We start from the raw sequence: 15,263 nt of genomic DNA on the forward strand, positions 1-15,263 counted from the left end.
CCAGCGTTACCGATGGAGGGCGCCACGAAGTTGTAAGTCATTTTCAGCCAGGTGTCCGGATACGTTTGATCACATCGTGTATGTTAGGATAGACACATAGACAGTACCAAGTTATACTTAGAAATTAATCACGGAATAATTTGACCCATGAGATGGACTCGCAGATAAGGTGAAAAATACGAATTGTAGGCAGAAACGAAGTGAGAATCCTAAGATGTAATGAAAATCTGCTTTGAAAATCCAAAGAACTAATTTGCAGCTTAGAATCTACAAATACTCTTCAGCCATCAGTACATGTTCCTCACAGAAAAAACTGAGCATGAGCGTAAACTACCGAAAACGCTGAGAGAGGCATAGGACTAGTTACGTTAACACTCTCTGTTGGTAAATGGAAAAGAAGGAAATATATTATATGTTGCAGTATAAAGTACTCTACATTACACAACTTATTGGGAGTGCAGAGTATAGACAGAAATGGAAATGTAAAGGTAACTCTTAGAATCTCACACCTGAGTAAAGTTTCATCGCCAGAATTAGTCTAGCTTATTCAGAAGAAGGTGCTAGGTCTGAACATTTTCTGGTCACCAAAATGTATGCCAGTGTCGTGGTATAAACTCTAAATCTCTCTTAAATAATTTGTGGTGCGAGATTATTAAAGACAATTGCTGGTTATGCATTCACCACATGGTGAAAATCTTGAAGCTCCCTAAATGATTTTTGAAAGTAATAGGTTATGCATCACCACTAGGCTACGTATCACCCTTTCTTTCATTTCATTGTCATGCATGTAACAATAAAAACACAGACTTGACAAAAATTTCACAAGATAGTTACTAAACATGGACAGGCCGGGTTAAAAACATAAGCAGTAGCTGTAATATGTACCAGAGCATATCTTATTGCTCCAAGCATACAACATTACACAGTTTTCGTCCAACTAGGGAATCTGCAAAGACTTACAGTGCAGGATCGGATATGAGAGTTTCAAGAATGTAAAACTTAAGTGCTATAGTCTATGTCATCGTTTGATGGGAATATGTGATTCCCATTCAACATAAACAATGTCTGACATTATACATCACAGTAAATGAAATAATTCTAAGTAATGTAAATATCTCGTCACGATCAGATTAGAAGCGCAGTCACCGCCCATCACCTGTCTTCTGTTTGGTAATGAAAAGAAATGGGTCACGTGATAGTGTTGGCACAGCTCCATGTTGTTACAGAAATCGTACACTTGACACCATCCACATAGGCTGTTGAAACACTGTACACTAACAGACATTATTTTCGTAGCTGTGATTTTTGCCTTTGTCTTCTCAACCCACTTCATTTTCGGTAATTCAGGGATGTTTTAAGCGTCCCCGACACCTCTTTATTCTGCACAACATTCACTTCTCGTGACATATGGGAGAGTCAATATATAATCAGTTTCACTACGCTGTTTTCATAGATTTCTTTAGATACGGAGATAGTCACTTCCGACTAATAAGCATCAGAACAAGGCGTGGTGAGCATCTGACATTCTAAATTCATCCACTCAGAAGACTATCAAACATGAAAACACCTGAAGAGTTACTGTTGCAAAACCAAAATTCTTTTTCCGAAATTTTATACCTTGTGGATATATTGAGACACGATTTTTTTCCGTAAGTCTCTAAAAGCAACTTTAACTTAATGTACGAAAATGCACATGCTAAAGGAATTACGTTTGCAGTAAATGGAGAGAACAGCGCACGGATTCGGCTTGATAGCTGAACGTCAGATTGGTAACGCAAATATTCAGAGCTTGATTACTGGTTGGTCATAAAATTCATTTTTTGTAATGTCTAACGTACGTTTATTCTCTGGCATGGCTTTTTGTACGTGATAAACGCCTGTCTGGCCTATCTACCCAGATAGCTATGAATTCCCTTTCACGCGAATGTAAGGATGTGCGTTACTTTGTTTACTGATGCAGGCCGCAGTGTCTCTCTTTGCAATGTTTCACACCTAACGTCCGAGTCAGCATAACTTCCCCACTTTCACAGATCGTGCTCTTTGTCGTATCATATATATATATATATATATATATATATATATATATATATATATATATATATATATAATATATGGCTATATAAGGAAGCACGACATGTGTAGTTACACAGTATGCAAGAAAGAAGAAAAGTACTGTCCGCTAATAGGTGTCCGGAGACTTTTGATCAGTTAGTGTACGTCGGGCATTTACAATCTGATCAGTATCAAATGAGCTGATACGGCACCTAATTGCTCATCCGGCGGTCGACGGTCAGTCAGAGGCCAGTACGGAAGACTGCCAGATGTCTGACGGAATCGCAGTCTCATCACACGCGGAACGGCTACAAGTGAAATTCACTCCGGACAACGCAACAGCTACCATAGTCTGTACATAAATTTTATTTTATCCGTGAACTCCGTGGCCGTTAATGATAGCCGTGAATGACGCAACCAGCCATAAATACTTTTCGAATTTCTTGTTTTACTGCCATAACTGATTTCGGGCTACCATGTGCATCTTCAGATGGGTAATATTTTTCGTTACACAGATGTTCTGGTCAACACCATGCCGTCTGCTCAACATTGCACAAGAATATATGAGTATTCTGTGTCACTTTATCAGTTGTTTCATTAGTAAAAATATGCCTAAGTGCTCGCGCACACACACACACACACACAGTTGTATTCATTTACATACGTTCCGGTAGATGGTGGTTCGTTTTGTTGTGGTTTGCTAGTTTGATATATATGTATATGGATATGGACCACAACAAAACAAACGGTTGGGCATAAAATTCATTTTTACTAATGACTAACGTACGTTTATTCTCTGGCATGTCTTTTTGTACGTGTGTTAAGCGTCCCCGACACCTCTTTATTCTGCATTTCTCGTGACGTATGCAAGAGTCAATATATAATCAGTTTCGCTATGCTTTTTTCATAGATTTCTTTAGATGTGGATATAGTCACTTCTGACTAATTAGCCTCGAAACAAGGCGTGGTGAGCATCTGACATTCGTATTTTTATTAATGAAGTAACTGATAAAGTGGCACTAAATAGTCAAATATTCTAGTGCAGTATGGTGCAGACGACATGCTGTTGACCAAAACATCTATGTAATGAAATATATTGACCATCTGAAGACGGCGTGGTAGGCCGAAACGCGTTATAGCAGTAGAATAAAAAATTCAAAAAGTATTTGTGGCTGGTTGCTTCATTCACCGACGGTAAAGAAATTGCTCGTTAGGGTAAACATTCAGCACGTTCCTGTGTATCTTTCCCGTCACTGCAACCAAGAAACGCTCGTTCGAACTGAGAACTGTCAAGTAAAATAATGCCGAGCAACAAATGCCAGTGGCGACGCCGCGTTTAGCCAGTTGGAAATTCGAGTGGTTGCGTCCAAGGAGAGCCGCGTGGGAACTCGTCAACGTCGACGGAGAAAGCCTACTGACCTGGAAAACATGGATAGAGACTAGCGGCTAACTGACCTTTTTACGTACAATTCTTAATATCCTTTAAAGTGATAGAAGCAACGCAATGTTATGGTGTAAATGGTGCAACTCAAGACAAAGGTACTATCAGAGTTTGAGCCTACGATACTTTTAAAGAAGACATTTTCGTTCGCAGGAAGTACATGTGACTGAGACTGTGTTAAGAAGAAATGTCAACTACATAGATAACGGTTAAGTCCTTATGAATTTTGTTTCCCTTTAAGGAGGAAGTTTATTTTTACGAAGGAGAGATCTTTTTGGGAAGACAGCTTGTTTAGTGAAGTGTTAACGCTGGAGAAGTCAATACTGGTGAGTGTGAAGGAGGCTAAAATGAAGGGCAGAGCGCTGCCTCCCCCCCCTCCCTCCCCCCACCACCACCTCCACAATCACCGAGAAAAAGAAAGTGTTGGAAGCGCACATCCTGCAAGGGAAAAAGAGATTCACGTCCGGAATATCGCTCAAGTACACTGCTTTAACTTGTCACAGGTGCTGAAACTCCATTATGTTGTTTAGTGTATGCGATGAATACATTATTTTGTAGCCACTACTGGTCGCTCGGATCACTAGTTTGGCGTCCAACCGGCGAGTAGGTCTGTAGTGACGGATCAAAAGCTCGAGCTAGAAAAGGATGGGTAAGGAAAATGGCCGCGGCCTTTCCGACGGAACAATGCCAGCATTTGCCTTAAACGGTTTAGGGAAACCACAGGGAACCTAAATCGAGGTGGGTGTACGGGAAGTGACAGAGAATCGCAAAGAGTGATGGACGGAGAGAGAGAGAGAAAGAGAGAGAGAGACAGACAGACAGACAGAGAGGGGGAGGGGGGCAGATAGAGACAAACAGAGACGGACTGACAGACAGACAAACAAAAGAGGGAAAGAAGATTTTGGTACGAATAACCGGCAACAAAGAAGTAAGATGGAGCACTGGCTCGAGTTAAGAAAAGAAATCTTCTAAGCCCCTTCAAAGGATCCAAAGAAACCATTCCGGCATCCACCTTCAACCGGTTTAGGGATATTATAAAGTTGTACACTGAGGTGAAAAAAGTCATGGGACAACTCTTAAAATCGTGTCGGACCTCGTTTAGCCCGGCGTAGTGCAGCAACTGGCTTCAGGTGGACTCTACAAGTCGTTGTAAGGCTCCGGCAGAAATTTTTAGCCACGCTACATCTATAGCCGTCAATAATTGCAAATGTGTTATTAGTGTAGGATCTTACGCGCGAATTGGCCTCTCGATTATGTCCCGTGATTCACGTCGGACGATCTAGATGGTCATATCATTCGCCCGAAAGATAAACGATATTCTTCAAACCAACTGCGAACAATCGTGGCCTGGAGACATGGCGCATTTTCATTCATAAAAATTCCATCGTTGTTTGGGAATACGAAGTCCAGGAATGGCTGCAAATGGTCTCCAAATAGCCAAACATAACCATTTCCAGTCTACGATCGGTTCAATTCCATAAAAAACACAGCCCATACCATTATGAAGCCACCATCATCTAGCACAGTGCCTTGTTTACAACTTGGGACCGTGGCTTCGACGGATCTGCGCCACACTCGAATCCTACCGTCTGATCTTCCCAACTGGAATCGGCAGTCATGTGACCAGGGCACGGTTTCCCAGTCGTCTAGGGCCTATCCGATACGGTCACGACCCCAGGAGAGACGCTGCAGGCGACGTCGTGCTGTTAACAAAGGCACTATCGTCGGTCGTCTGTTGCCATAGCCAATTAACGCCAAATTTAGCCACACAATCGTAACGGATACTTTCGTCGTACACCCCACATTCGTTTCTGCACATTTCGTGCAGTTTTGTTTGTCTTCTAGCACTGACAACCCTACACAAACGCCGTCGCTCTCTGTCTGTTAGTGTACGCCGTCGGCCGATGCGTCGTTCTGAAACTTGGTATTCTCGGCACACTCCTGACACTGCGGATCTCGGAATATTGCATTCCCGAAATGGAATGTTCCTCGCGTCTAGCTCCAACTACCATTCCTCGTTCAAAGTGTGTTACTTCCCATCGTGTGGCCGTAATCACATTTCCACACGAATCGCGCGAGTACAGATGACACCTCCGCCAATCTACTGCCCTTTCATAACTCGTGTGCGCAGCTATCTGTATACGTGCATATCGCTCTCCCACGACTACTATCACCTCAGTGTCGGACTCGGGTACGAACCGCCGCTCTCCCAGATACGCTCGCTCTGTGGCTGACGGAAGTTGCCTTCTAACGGCAGCGACGCTGTTGTGCGCATCTGTCCACAGAAGTCGGCTGGTACGCAGCTTTCGCAGCCGCCCCTGGGCCAGACGGACTGGAGAGCTAACTCGGTGAAGAGGGCAGCGTAACTGGATAATGACGGGTACGCGTACGAGGAGGAAGCGATCTGAATGTGGAGAAGACGGCGGGCGCAAGAAGGCGCAGAGGTTTCCGGAAGCGCGGCGCGCAGCTGCGGGCGGCACAAAGAGCAGGAAAGCGCGCGGCTTCCGGCGGCGCGGCGGCGGCGCGTGCCGTAACCCGACGCGGGCTGCCACAGCTGCGCCTCGCTTTCTTGCCGCCCATCAGCTCAATAAAGGCGCGGCGCTCGCACTCGTATCATTTCCGCGCCGCCCGCCCGCCGCCAGTCAATAGAGCCGCTGCTCGTGTCGGAATCTGCGCGGCGCCCACCGACTCAGTCTGACCCAGCTACGCTCGTCACACCCACAGCGCCCGTCTCTGATTTGGCGTCTTGCACCAGAATACATTAAGTGAGAAACGTCAGGGAATAGCGATATGCACATAAAAAGATGGCGGTATATCGCGTACACGAGCTATACATCGGCGGTGCATTGGCGGAGCTGCCATTTGTACTCAGGCGATTCGTTTGAAAAGGTTTCCGACGTGATTACGGCCGCACTACGGGAAGTAATAGAGTTTCGACGCGGAATGATAGTTGAAGTTAGAGCGTGCGACACTTCGTTTCGGAAATCGTTAGAGAACTCGGTATTCCGAGATCCACAATGTCGAGAGCGTGCCGAGAATACCAAATTTCAGACATTACCTCTCACCACAAGCAACGCAGTGATCGACGGAGTTCACCTAACGAGCGAGAGCAGCGGCGTTAGCGCACGCTCAGCACTGACAGAGAAATCAATGTAGAACGTACGGCGAACGTAGCCGATACGACAGTGCGGTGAAATTTGGCGTTAATGGGCTACGGCAGCAGGCGACCGACGCGAGTGCCTTTGCCAACGGGGCGACATTGCCTGCAGCGCCTTCGTGGGGTCGTGGCCGTATCGGTCGGACCTCAGACGACTGGAAAACCGTGGCCTGTTCAGATGGGTTCCGATTTCAGTTGGTAAGAGCTGTCGGTAGGGTTCGAGTTGTCAACAAGACACTGTGCAAGGTAGTGGTGGCTCCATAATTGCGTGGGCTATGTTTACATGAGAAGGACAGGGTCATCTGGTCCAACTGAACCGATCGTTGACTGAAAATGGTTAGGTTCGGCTATTTGGAGACCATTTGCAGCCATTCGTGGACTTCATCTTACCGAACAACGGTAGAATTTTTTTGGATAACAGCGCACCGTGTCAGATCATTTTTGACAATCTGAGTTAATGATTTGGCCACCGAGATCTCCCAACAGGAGTCCCATCGAACATTGGTGAAACATACTCGAGAGGTCAGTCCGTGCACCAGCAACACTTTGGCAATTGTGGGTGGCTGTAGAGGCAGCACGGCTCAATATTTATGCAGGGGACTTCCGACGGCTTGTTGAGTCCGTGCCACGTCGAGTTGCTGCACTACGTTGAGCAAAAAGCGGTCCGGCACCACGTTAGGAGGTACGCCTTTGACATTATCACCTCAGTGTACGTGGTAGCTGGCCCTGTCGTGTAGTGAGATCCCTAGTCTTGAAGCAACTTTTAGCGCTTTATCGAACATGTGCTTGATAAGCGACTAAGCGAGTCAAGCAGCAAGCGCAAGAGTCTCTAAGAAGAGCGAGAAACTGGTAGTTCAGTTCTTATGTAAATAAATAAACCTAAAGGTTACAGCCTTCGAAGATTAACATTCTGTTTGCTGCATTACACAGAATCAGCAGTGTCACAGAAACTTCCTAATATGAATCTGTTGATGGAAAAGAACGGCACCTGGTGATGTTCAAATGGCTCTGAGCACTATGGGACTCAACTGTTGTGGTCATAAGGCCCCTAGAACTTAGAACTACTTAAACCTAACTAACCTAAGGACAGCACACAACACCCAGCCATCACGAGGCAGAGAAAATCCCTGACCCCGCCGGGAATCGAACCAGGGAACCCGGGCGTGGGAAGCGAGAACGCTACCGCACGACCACGAGATGCGGACACCTGGTGATGTTATTTACGGTCTAGAAGATTGCTAGTTTAATATTTACAACAATCACACTCGAATTATCTTGTCGACTATTCCACTCTATGAGCTGACTACCAAGACTATGTCTCGAGTGACAGAAATATACACATCTTTAAATTTATTCAATTTAAATCTCTTATAATTTGTTATGTCTCCACGTGTTGAAGCTCGCTCAGTAGAACTGCAGATTTCTCTTCAGTATTTGAAGATGTATTGAAACTGGGAGTCGACGACGATTCGTGTTCCGGGGTACGGAAATTACATCTCGACTAATTACGTTTGACCTTAAAAAATCTCTGGCTATACGCAGCACCACTGAAGTTTCCAAGTTACTCGAGTAGGAGTTCGATGAAATTGGACAGGCGCTAATTAAACATTCAGCGGAATGAGTTTTGAAAGAAAGCGATCCAGCGGCGTCAAAGAAAAGTTGGCGCCGGCCTCGTGAAAGCGGGTGTGTTTGTGTAGAGGCGCCCTCCTTTTCCTGTACCACAACTCCCAGTACGGCTCTACGCTACACACTGACCAGTTTCATGAACTTCTAAATCTAGTGTCAGTGTACCTCCATATGTCTTTATTCAGATATGACTCCATCAACATTTCCAACTGCCTCGTGAACTATCATAATGACAGATTCAGGAAAGGCCATTAGCTTGAATTGAGCAACCTGGATGTCGCTTTCGGAACCAGAATTACAGCTACATACAGCCCGTTCACCGTTTTCGTCCTTATACAAGTTTCGTTCTCTTGTTCGTGCTACACTATGTAAATGCTTCATTAAAAAGTTACTAGAACTTCGGTATAGATTTTCCTATCTTCAATCCAGTTTCATCAAGGGAAATACTCTTCCAGTGTAGCAGCTAAGACACGTCAGATGTAGAAAAGAAAAGTAATTGTTTATTTTCAACAGATGCCACAAGGAATAATTTGCGCCAGAGAGTTTAGGTTTTTATGGGTATCTTTCGTGTCATATAATTTTCTTTATAAATCACCGACGGCAAATATCAAGGTGGAAATTAAAATTATGATAGCCTCTGACGGAAAAAAGAAAACTGATGTTTACGGTGTAGCATTTATGGAGCTTCAGTGACTCTCATGAAAAACTAATCTTGAAAGAGTCCAAGCGACGTTTTAATTTCTTTGTGCTGATCGATTTTGCTTAAAACATCATTAGCTCAAAATGTGATGAGGTGTCAACGATGGCAGTACTGATTCACTAGTATCTTACACTAAGCACCGTATATGAAAAGTAAAGTATACAGTTTGTCTTATTTATTTAACGCTTGTGCTTTATTTTCTATTTCTTGACATAGACTTGTTAATGTTACAGTAACAGAAGCATTCTCTAACGAAGGCCTAAATTTCACGGCAATGATCGTTGTAGAGAATCTCATAATAACTACAATCATCGCTTGGATACAGACGATCTATTTACAGGGTGTTTCAAAAATGACCGGTATATTTGAAACGGCAATAAAAACTAAACGAGCAGCGATAGAAATACACCGTTTGTTGCAATATGCTTGGGACAACAGTACATTTTCAGGCAGACAAACTTTCGAAATTACAGTAGTTACAATTTTCAACAACAGATGGCGCTGCGGTCTGGGAAACTCTATAGTACGATATTTTCCACATATCCACCATGCGTAGCAATAATATGGCGTAGTCTCTGAATGAAATTACCCGAAACCTTTGACAACGTGTCTGGCGGAATGGTTTCACATGCAGATGAGATGTACTGCTTCAGCTGTTCAATTGTTTCTGGATTCTGGCGGTACACCTGGTCTTTCAAGTGTCCCCACAGAAAGAAGTCACAGGGGTTCATGTCTGGCGACTAGGGAGGCCAATCCACGCCGCCTCCTGTATGTTTCGGATAGCCCAAAGCAATCACACGATCATCGAAATATTCATTCAGGAAATTAAAGATGTCGGCCGTGCGATGTGGCCGGGCACCATCTTGCATAAACCACGAGGTGTTCGCAGTGTCGTCTAAGGCAGTTTGTACCGCCACAAATTCACGAAGAATGTCCAGATAGCGTGATGCAGTAATCGTTTCGGATCTGAAAAATGGGCCAATGATTCCTTTGGAAGAAATGGCGGCCCAGACCAGTACATTTTGAGGATGCAGGGACGATGGGACTGCAACATGGGGCTTTTCGGTTCCCCATATGCGCCAGTTCTGTTTATTGACGAAGCCGTCCAGGTAAAAATAAGCTTCGTCAGTAAACCAAATGCTGCCCACATGCATATCGCCGTCATCAATCCTGTGCACTATATCGTTAGCGAATGTCTCTCGTGCAGCAATGGTAGCGGCGCTGAGGGGTTGCCGCGTTTGAATTTTGTATGGATAGAGGTGTAAACTCTGGCGCATGAGACGATACGTGGACGTTGGCGTCATTTGGACCGCAGCTGCAACACGGCGAACGGAAACCCGAGGCCGCTGTTGGATCACCTGCTGCACTAGCTGCGCGTTGCCCTCTGTGGTTGCCGTACGCGGTCGCCCTACCTTTCCAGCACGTTCATCCGTCACGTTCCCAGTCCGTTGAAAATTTTCAAACAGATCCTTTATTGTATCGCTTTTCGGTCCTTTGGTTACATTAAACCTCCGTTGAAAACTTCGTCTTGTTGCAACAACACTGTGTTCTAGGCGGTGGAATTCCAACACCAGAAAAATCCTCTGTTCTAAGGAATAAACCATGTTGTCTACAGCACACTTGCACGTTGTGAACAGCACACGCTTACAGCAGAAAGACGACGTACAGAATGGCGCACCCACAGACTGCGTTGTCTTCTATATCTTTCACATCACTTGCAGCGCCATCTGTTGTTGAAAATTGTAACTACTGTAATTTCGAAAGTTTGTCCGCCTGAAAATGTACTGTTGTCCCAAGCATATTGCAACAAACGGTGTATTTCTATCGCTGCTCGTTTAGTTTTTATTGCCGTCTCAAATATACCGGTCATTTTTGAAACACCCTGTATATGAAATGTGAACAGCTGAAAACCTACAATATTGTGATAAAGTACTCTGTATACAAGCTACGGTTACAGAAACGTATACTCTTTTTGTATCTAACTGGTTTGTCGGAGAATACATAAAATCCCATTATACGTATCAGAGGAGAATCCCATCACTACCTTCTGTGTACTGCGAGCGATGAGAATTTTTCGACGAATCGTTAAAGCGGAGCAAATTCTGGCCGAAGAAAAATAGCAGGGAACATGATCCGTGGTAATAACTGATTACTGACAGCCTGAAGTCGATCTCATCCTGAACTCGTTATCCTATCGACCAGCCACAGAAGCGTTTACGCTTCCTCGTGATATTCTATAAAGACCTAGGAGAACTATTTTCCCAACCTTTTTATCCTTTAGGTTGCAGCCCAAACGGTACACTTTCTGCCACGAACACTGCCTGACAGAAAAAAGTGAAGGCACCCAGAAAGGGAGGAGATACGAAATAAAACGGTATGTGATGTTATTTTAGTGATTACAAAATTGAATCAAATTTACGAGGAACTTGGCAGTAGTGTCCAGTTTTCAGTATTACGTTGCACCGTCTCTGGCCATTATGCATGACTGATTTGATTGGGAAGGGTGCCATAAAGCCGTTGTACCATTTCCTAAGCCCATAATTGTTGTAAATGGTCCTCGATATTCTGGATACTGCCACTGGGACGAGATCACGTCCGCGCTGGCCCCACACGAGGTTCTTACTGGCCAGGGTAGAACATCAACATAGCGCAGACAGAGAAATGTGCCGTGTGTGGACGAGCAGTTTCCTGTTGAAAAATGACAGAACGATACTGTAGCATGAGAGGTAAGTGTCCGTGACGTCACAGTTCCTTTAACTACCACCAGCCACGGCCTGACGTAATAATCGACGGCTCCCCGCCATGACACCAGGATTAACAGCGCTGTGCCTGTTCAAAAATGTGGAAGGATGGAACCTCTCACCAGGTCGCCATACTCGCCAACGATGGTCATCTGGGATAGGGCAGAACTGCGATTCATCGCTGAAGACAGTAAGACGCCATTCGTCAGCGGTCCATGCTTCCTAGTCACACCTTCACTTCAAACGCGGTAGACTAGCCTAAGCACGGGACGGTAATCCCCTAGTCCGGTTGCTGCTAGTTTCTCACTTACGGTACAGGACGTCACAGAACGTTGCAGAGAGTCCACTGCTTCTTCTTGTATGGCAAGCGTAGATATGAAGGGGTTACGATGTCTCTGGTGCACACTACGGCGATCCAGTCGACCGAAAATTTGACGACGAGTAGGCCTATTCCTGTTCTCACGTTCCCACGGAGTGCAGCATCGATTCGTTATCACATCCGAATTCCCCAGAAATGTAGATATTGCACTACTGGAAGGCCCACAACGAGGCCCCTATCAGGTGGGGATAGCGCAGTCTTGCACGATTACACAGTTTCTCCATCTCCTTCAAAGCGACACTCAACATCTGAAGCCGTTCACGCCCCGTATATATCCTTCCAGGTCTGATAAGGTAACTAACTCAAGCAACGCTAATGGACTGAGGTAGCTCGTTCTACCTCTCACAGAAAGTTGCTACTCTGTTAATTTACATCCCTGTCGATGGTGTGTACGTGTAAAAAGTTAGGGATATCCGATCTTATATTCCAGTTCCTTTGCTTATTTTGTCGCGCAGTGTAGTACGACCTCAAGACTGAAATTTGAAAATATGGGTGATACCCAACATTTTAAACAGAAAAATGTCCACTTTACTCTTCATTGAATTGGAATAGCCACAGGAAACCCAAACCTTCAAGCTCTACTGAGATTTGAATTGTCATCATCCCGAATACGTTACAAGTGCATCGTCACTGCACAACCTCACTCGGCCTGTGGTAATACTCATCGACAACGTTCAGATGTTAGCTAATTACAACACAGTAAGGTAGATGTGGCGCAATATTTAATTGTTTTCCTTCATTTCTTCTTTTCGCATGCGAGAGAATCTCAAACCAGCGTTATAGCTAACCGTGACTATTCTACAAAACATCGGCTGGTTTACAATACTGCTCTGCCATGACAATAGCGGGGTTTCTCATTTTGTTTCCGTCATTCATTTCCGATTATGTGCTTTAGCAATGCTGAATGGTAATGATTTTGCAGAATACACTAGTTATCACGAATGAGCCAACTCCAGTGGCACACGCTACAACAGATGCGTTCTGCGTTATGTTGTGATTTATTGCTAAAATCCCGAGAACGTACGTTGCTTGCTCCCACATATCTCTCGCGTAAAGTCTCTGAGAGATTCGGGATCACGCGGAGACCTACCAACAATCTTTCTTCCAAATTAGCATTCTCGACTGGAACAGGAATGAGAGGAAGAGGTAATGATATGTAAAAGTACACCGTAAGTGGTATTGTGGAGTACTGACGTAGATGCTTAACGAGCTGATAGGTGCGTGGGTATCGCATCATTCCTAGTTTGCTCATTCGGCAGTGGTGTTGTGTTACGAGCGGGCTTCAAAAAGTAAGTTACACATTATCACGGGAGGCCAAGTAACTTTTGTTGAACGCTACTCTACACTTCAAAGTGGCAACATACATGACACAATTTCTCAACACTGGCACCAAGTGTCTGTAAACAACGATCAGAGCGATCTACAAGTCGTTCAATTCCTTGTCGATAGAAATCAGCTCCTTGATCACGGAGCCACTCGACAATCGTCTCATCTTTGGAAACTCTCTTTCTCGCAAGATGTTCGTTGAGCTTGCCAAAAAGATGGAAATCACATGGTGTAAGAGTTGGACTTCCATATCAGCATCGCCCATGTCAGTGTGGCCTCCGTCAAATTATTGGCTGGATGCAACACTCCATTTGGTCTATAAACCGTCAGAATTTCACGGTGAATCTGTGTGCAGTTTAGACGTTTTACCAGCACGAAGCCTACTGTCCCGCTTCTTTAGACTTTGGGATACGTTTCCAGTTGGATGGCCATTTCACTAGCACACCGTGATGCACCTATTATCGGCACCGCAGCTGAGCTGTGTGTCTACAGGAAACATGTAACACGTACTCTCTTCCAACAGTGAACCAGTCTTGTGGGTGTTCGCAGCTCGTAGTCTAGTGGCTAGCGTTGGGGTCCTCACTTCGATTCCCTGCCTGGTCAGGATTTTCTCCTACCGGAGACTGGGTATTTGTGTATTCCTGTTCATTTCATCATCATTCAGGAACATGGCGAGACTGGAAAGTGTAAATATGGGGAATTTGTACGGGCGCTCATAACAACGCCGGCGAGCGCCCGGCAAACCAAAATCGTCATTGTCATCATCTTGTTGTGCAGAAGTTTTAGCGTGGCGCGACATGGGTAACTTACTTTCTGAAGTCCATACGTATTCTAATTGGCTCATAGGTCTGACAGTTAAGTTTTCCACAGCCAAAAGGAACGTCCCTCCTGTGGCTTGGTGTAAGTGGTTACCGCTAGCTGGGAGTGGGTACCTTTTCAGGCGTCGGTGCAGGAAGCCTCGCCATCTGCGCCTACTGGAAGCTCATTGCCGCTGACGGTGGCCGCCTCACACAGACAGCACTGCGTCCGTAGTCGGCTGCTGACGCTGCAAGAAACAAGTTCCCATCTGCGTCAGCTTCACACAGCTTACAAGTCTGCATAAAAAAAATAAAAAACAAAACAGTGTCTACACTGTGAACATTTCATCATGTAACAATCAAAATTATGTGACATGTGACTGATCGATACAAGTAATGGCGTCACATTCTTTCCAATATAGCTATTACCAACCAGATTTACTCTGAATGCTTTAGGCCAGTCAGGGTGTCGCCATTTCTCGTACGTACACAACCGATGCCATGTCTGGCACAGGACGAACCGTGGAAGAAGCGGATGATAGGTGTCGGCTCGCTGGTATACGCCAATAGGAGTCTCGTCAAGTAAGCAAGTAAGAAATAAAGAAATGTTTAGTTTTAACGTCCCATGGACAATGAAATCACTAGCGACGGATCACATCCTGGAATTTGGGAAGGATGGAGAAGGAAGTCGATCGTGTCCATTTCACAGGAAGCATCGTGGAATTGCCTAAGCAATTTACAGAAAAATCAGGATGGTGGGATTGAGATTTGAACCGCCACCATTCCGCAAGCGAGTCCAGTTGCGTTTGGTTGACCACAATGAGCTCTATATGGCTCTCCATTGTACGAATTAAATGGCTTCTAGCATGGGAACCATGCGTCTCCGGACATATGTTCATCAGATCTTAGCTCCTCATTATTCTTTGAAGGGTCGTCTTCCATAGTTTTTAGTCATTGTAGAAAAGTGTATGGTTCGAAAAAACGCTGCAGTATCATCACAGTAAATAATAAAATTACCAAGTTATCAAAAAAGTACGGGGGTCG

The 15,263-nt window shown here is 44.9% G+C and overlaps 1 protein-coding gene across 1 annotated transcript in view; it reads right to left on the reverse strand.

Moving 5' to 3' along the window:
* The window catches only part of LOC126249079 (fez family zinc finger protein 1-like), a 75,734-nt gene extending 61,328 nt beyond the window's left edge, over window positions 1-14,406 (reverse strand). Inside the window, exon 1 of the mRNA XM_049950730.1 lies at window positions 14,355-14,406. Coding sequence (XP_049806687.1) covers window positions 14,355-14,387 — 33 coding nt within the window. The 5' untranslated portion in view covers window positions 14,388-14,406. The remainder of the gene's footprint in view (window positions 1-14,354) is intronic.
* Window positions 14,407-15,263: the final 857 nt, after the last annotated feature.

This window comes from Schistocerca nitens, chromosome 3 (genome assembly GCF_023898315.1).
Source record: "Schistocerca nitens isolate TAMUIC-IGC-003100 chromosome 3, iqSchNite1.1, whole genome shotgun sequence".
Taxonomy (NCBI): Eukaryota; Metazoa; Arthropoda; class Insecta; order Orthoptera; family Acrididae; genus Schistocerca; species Schistocerca nitens.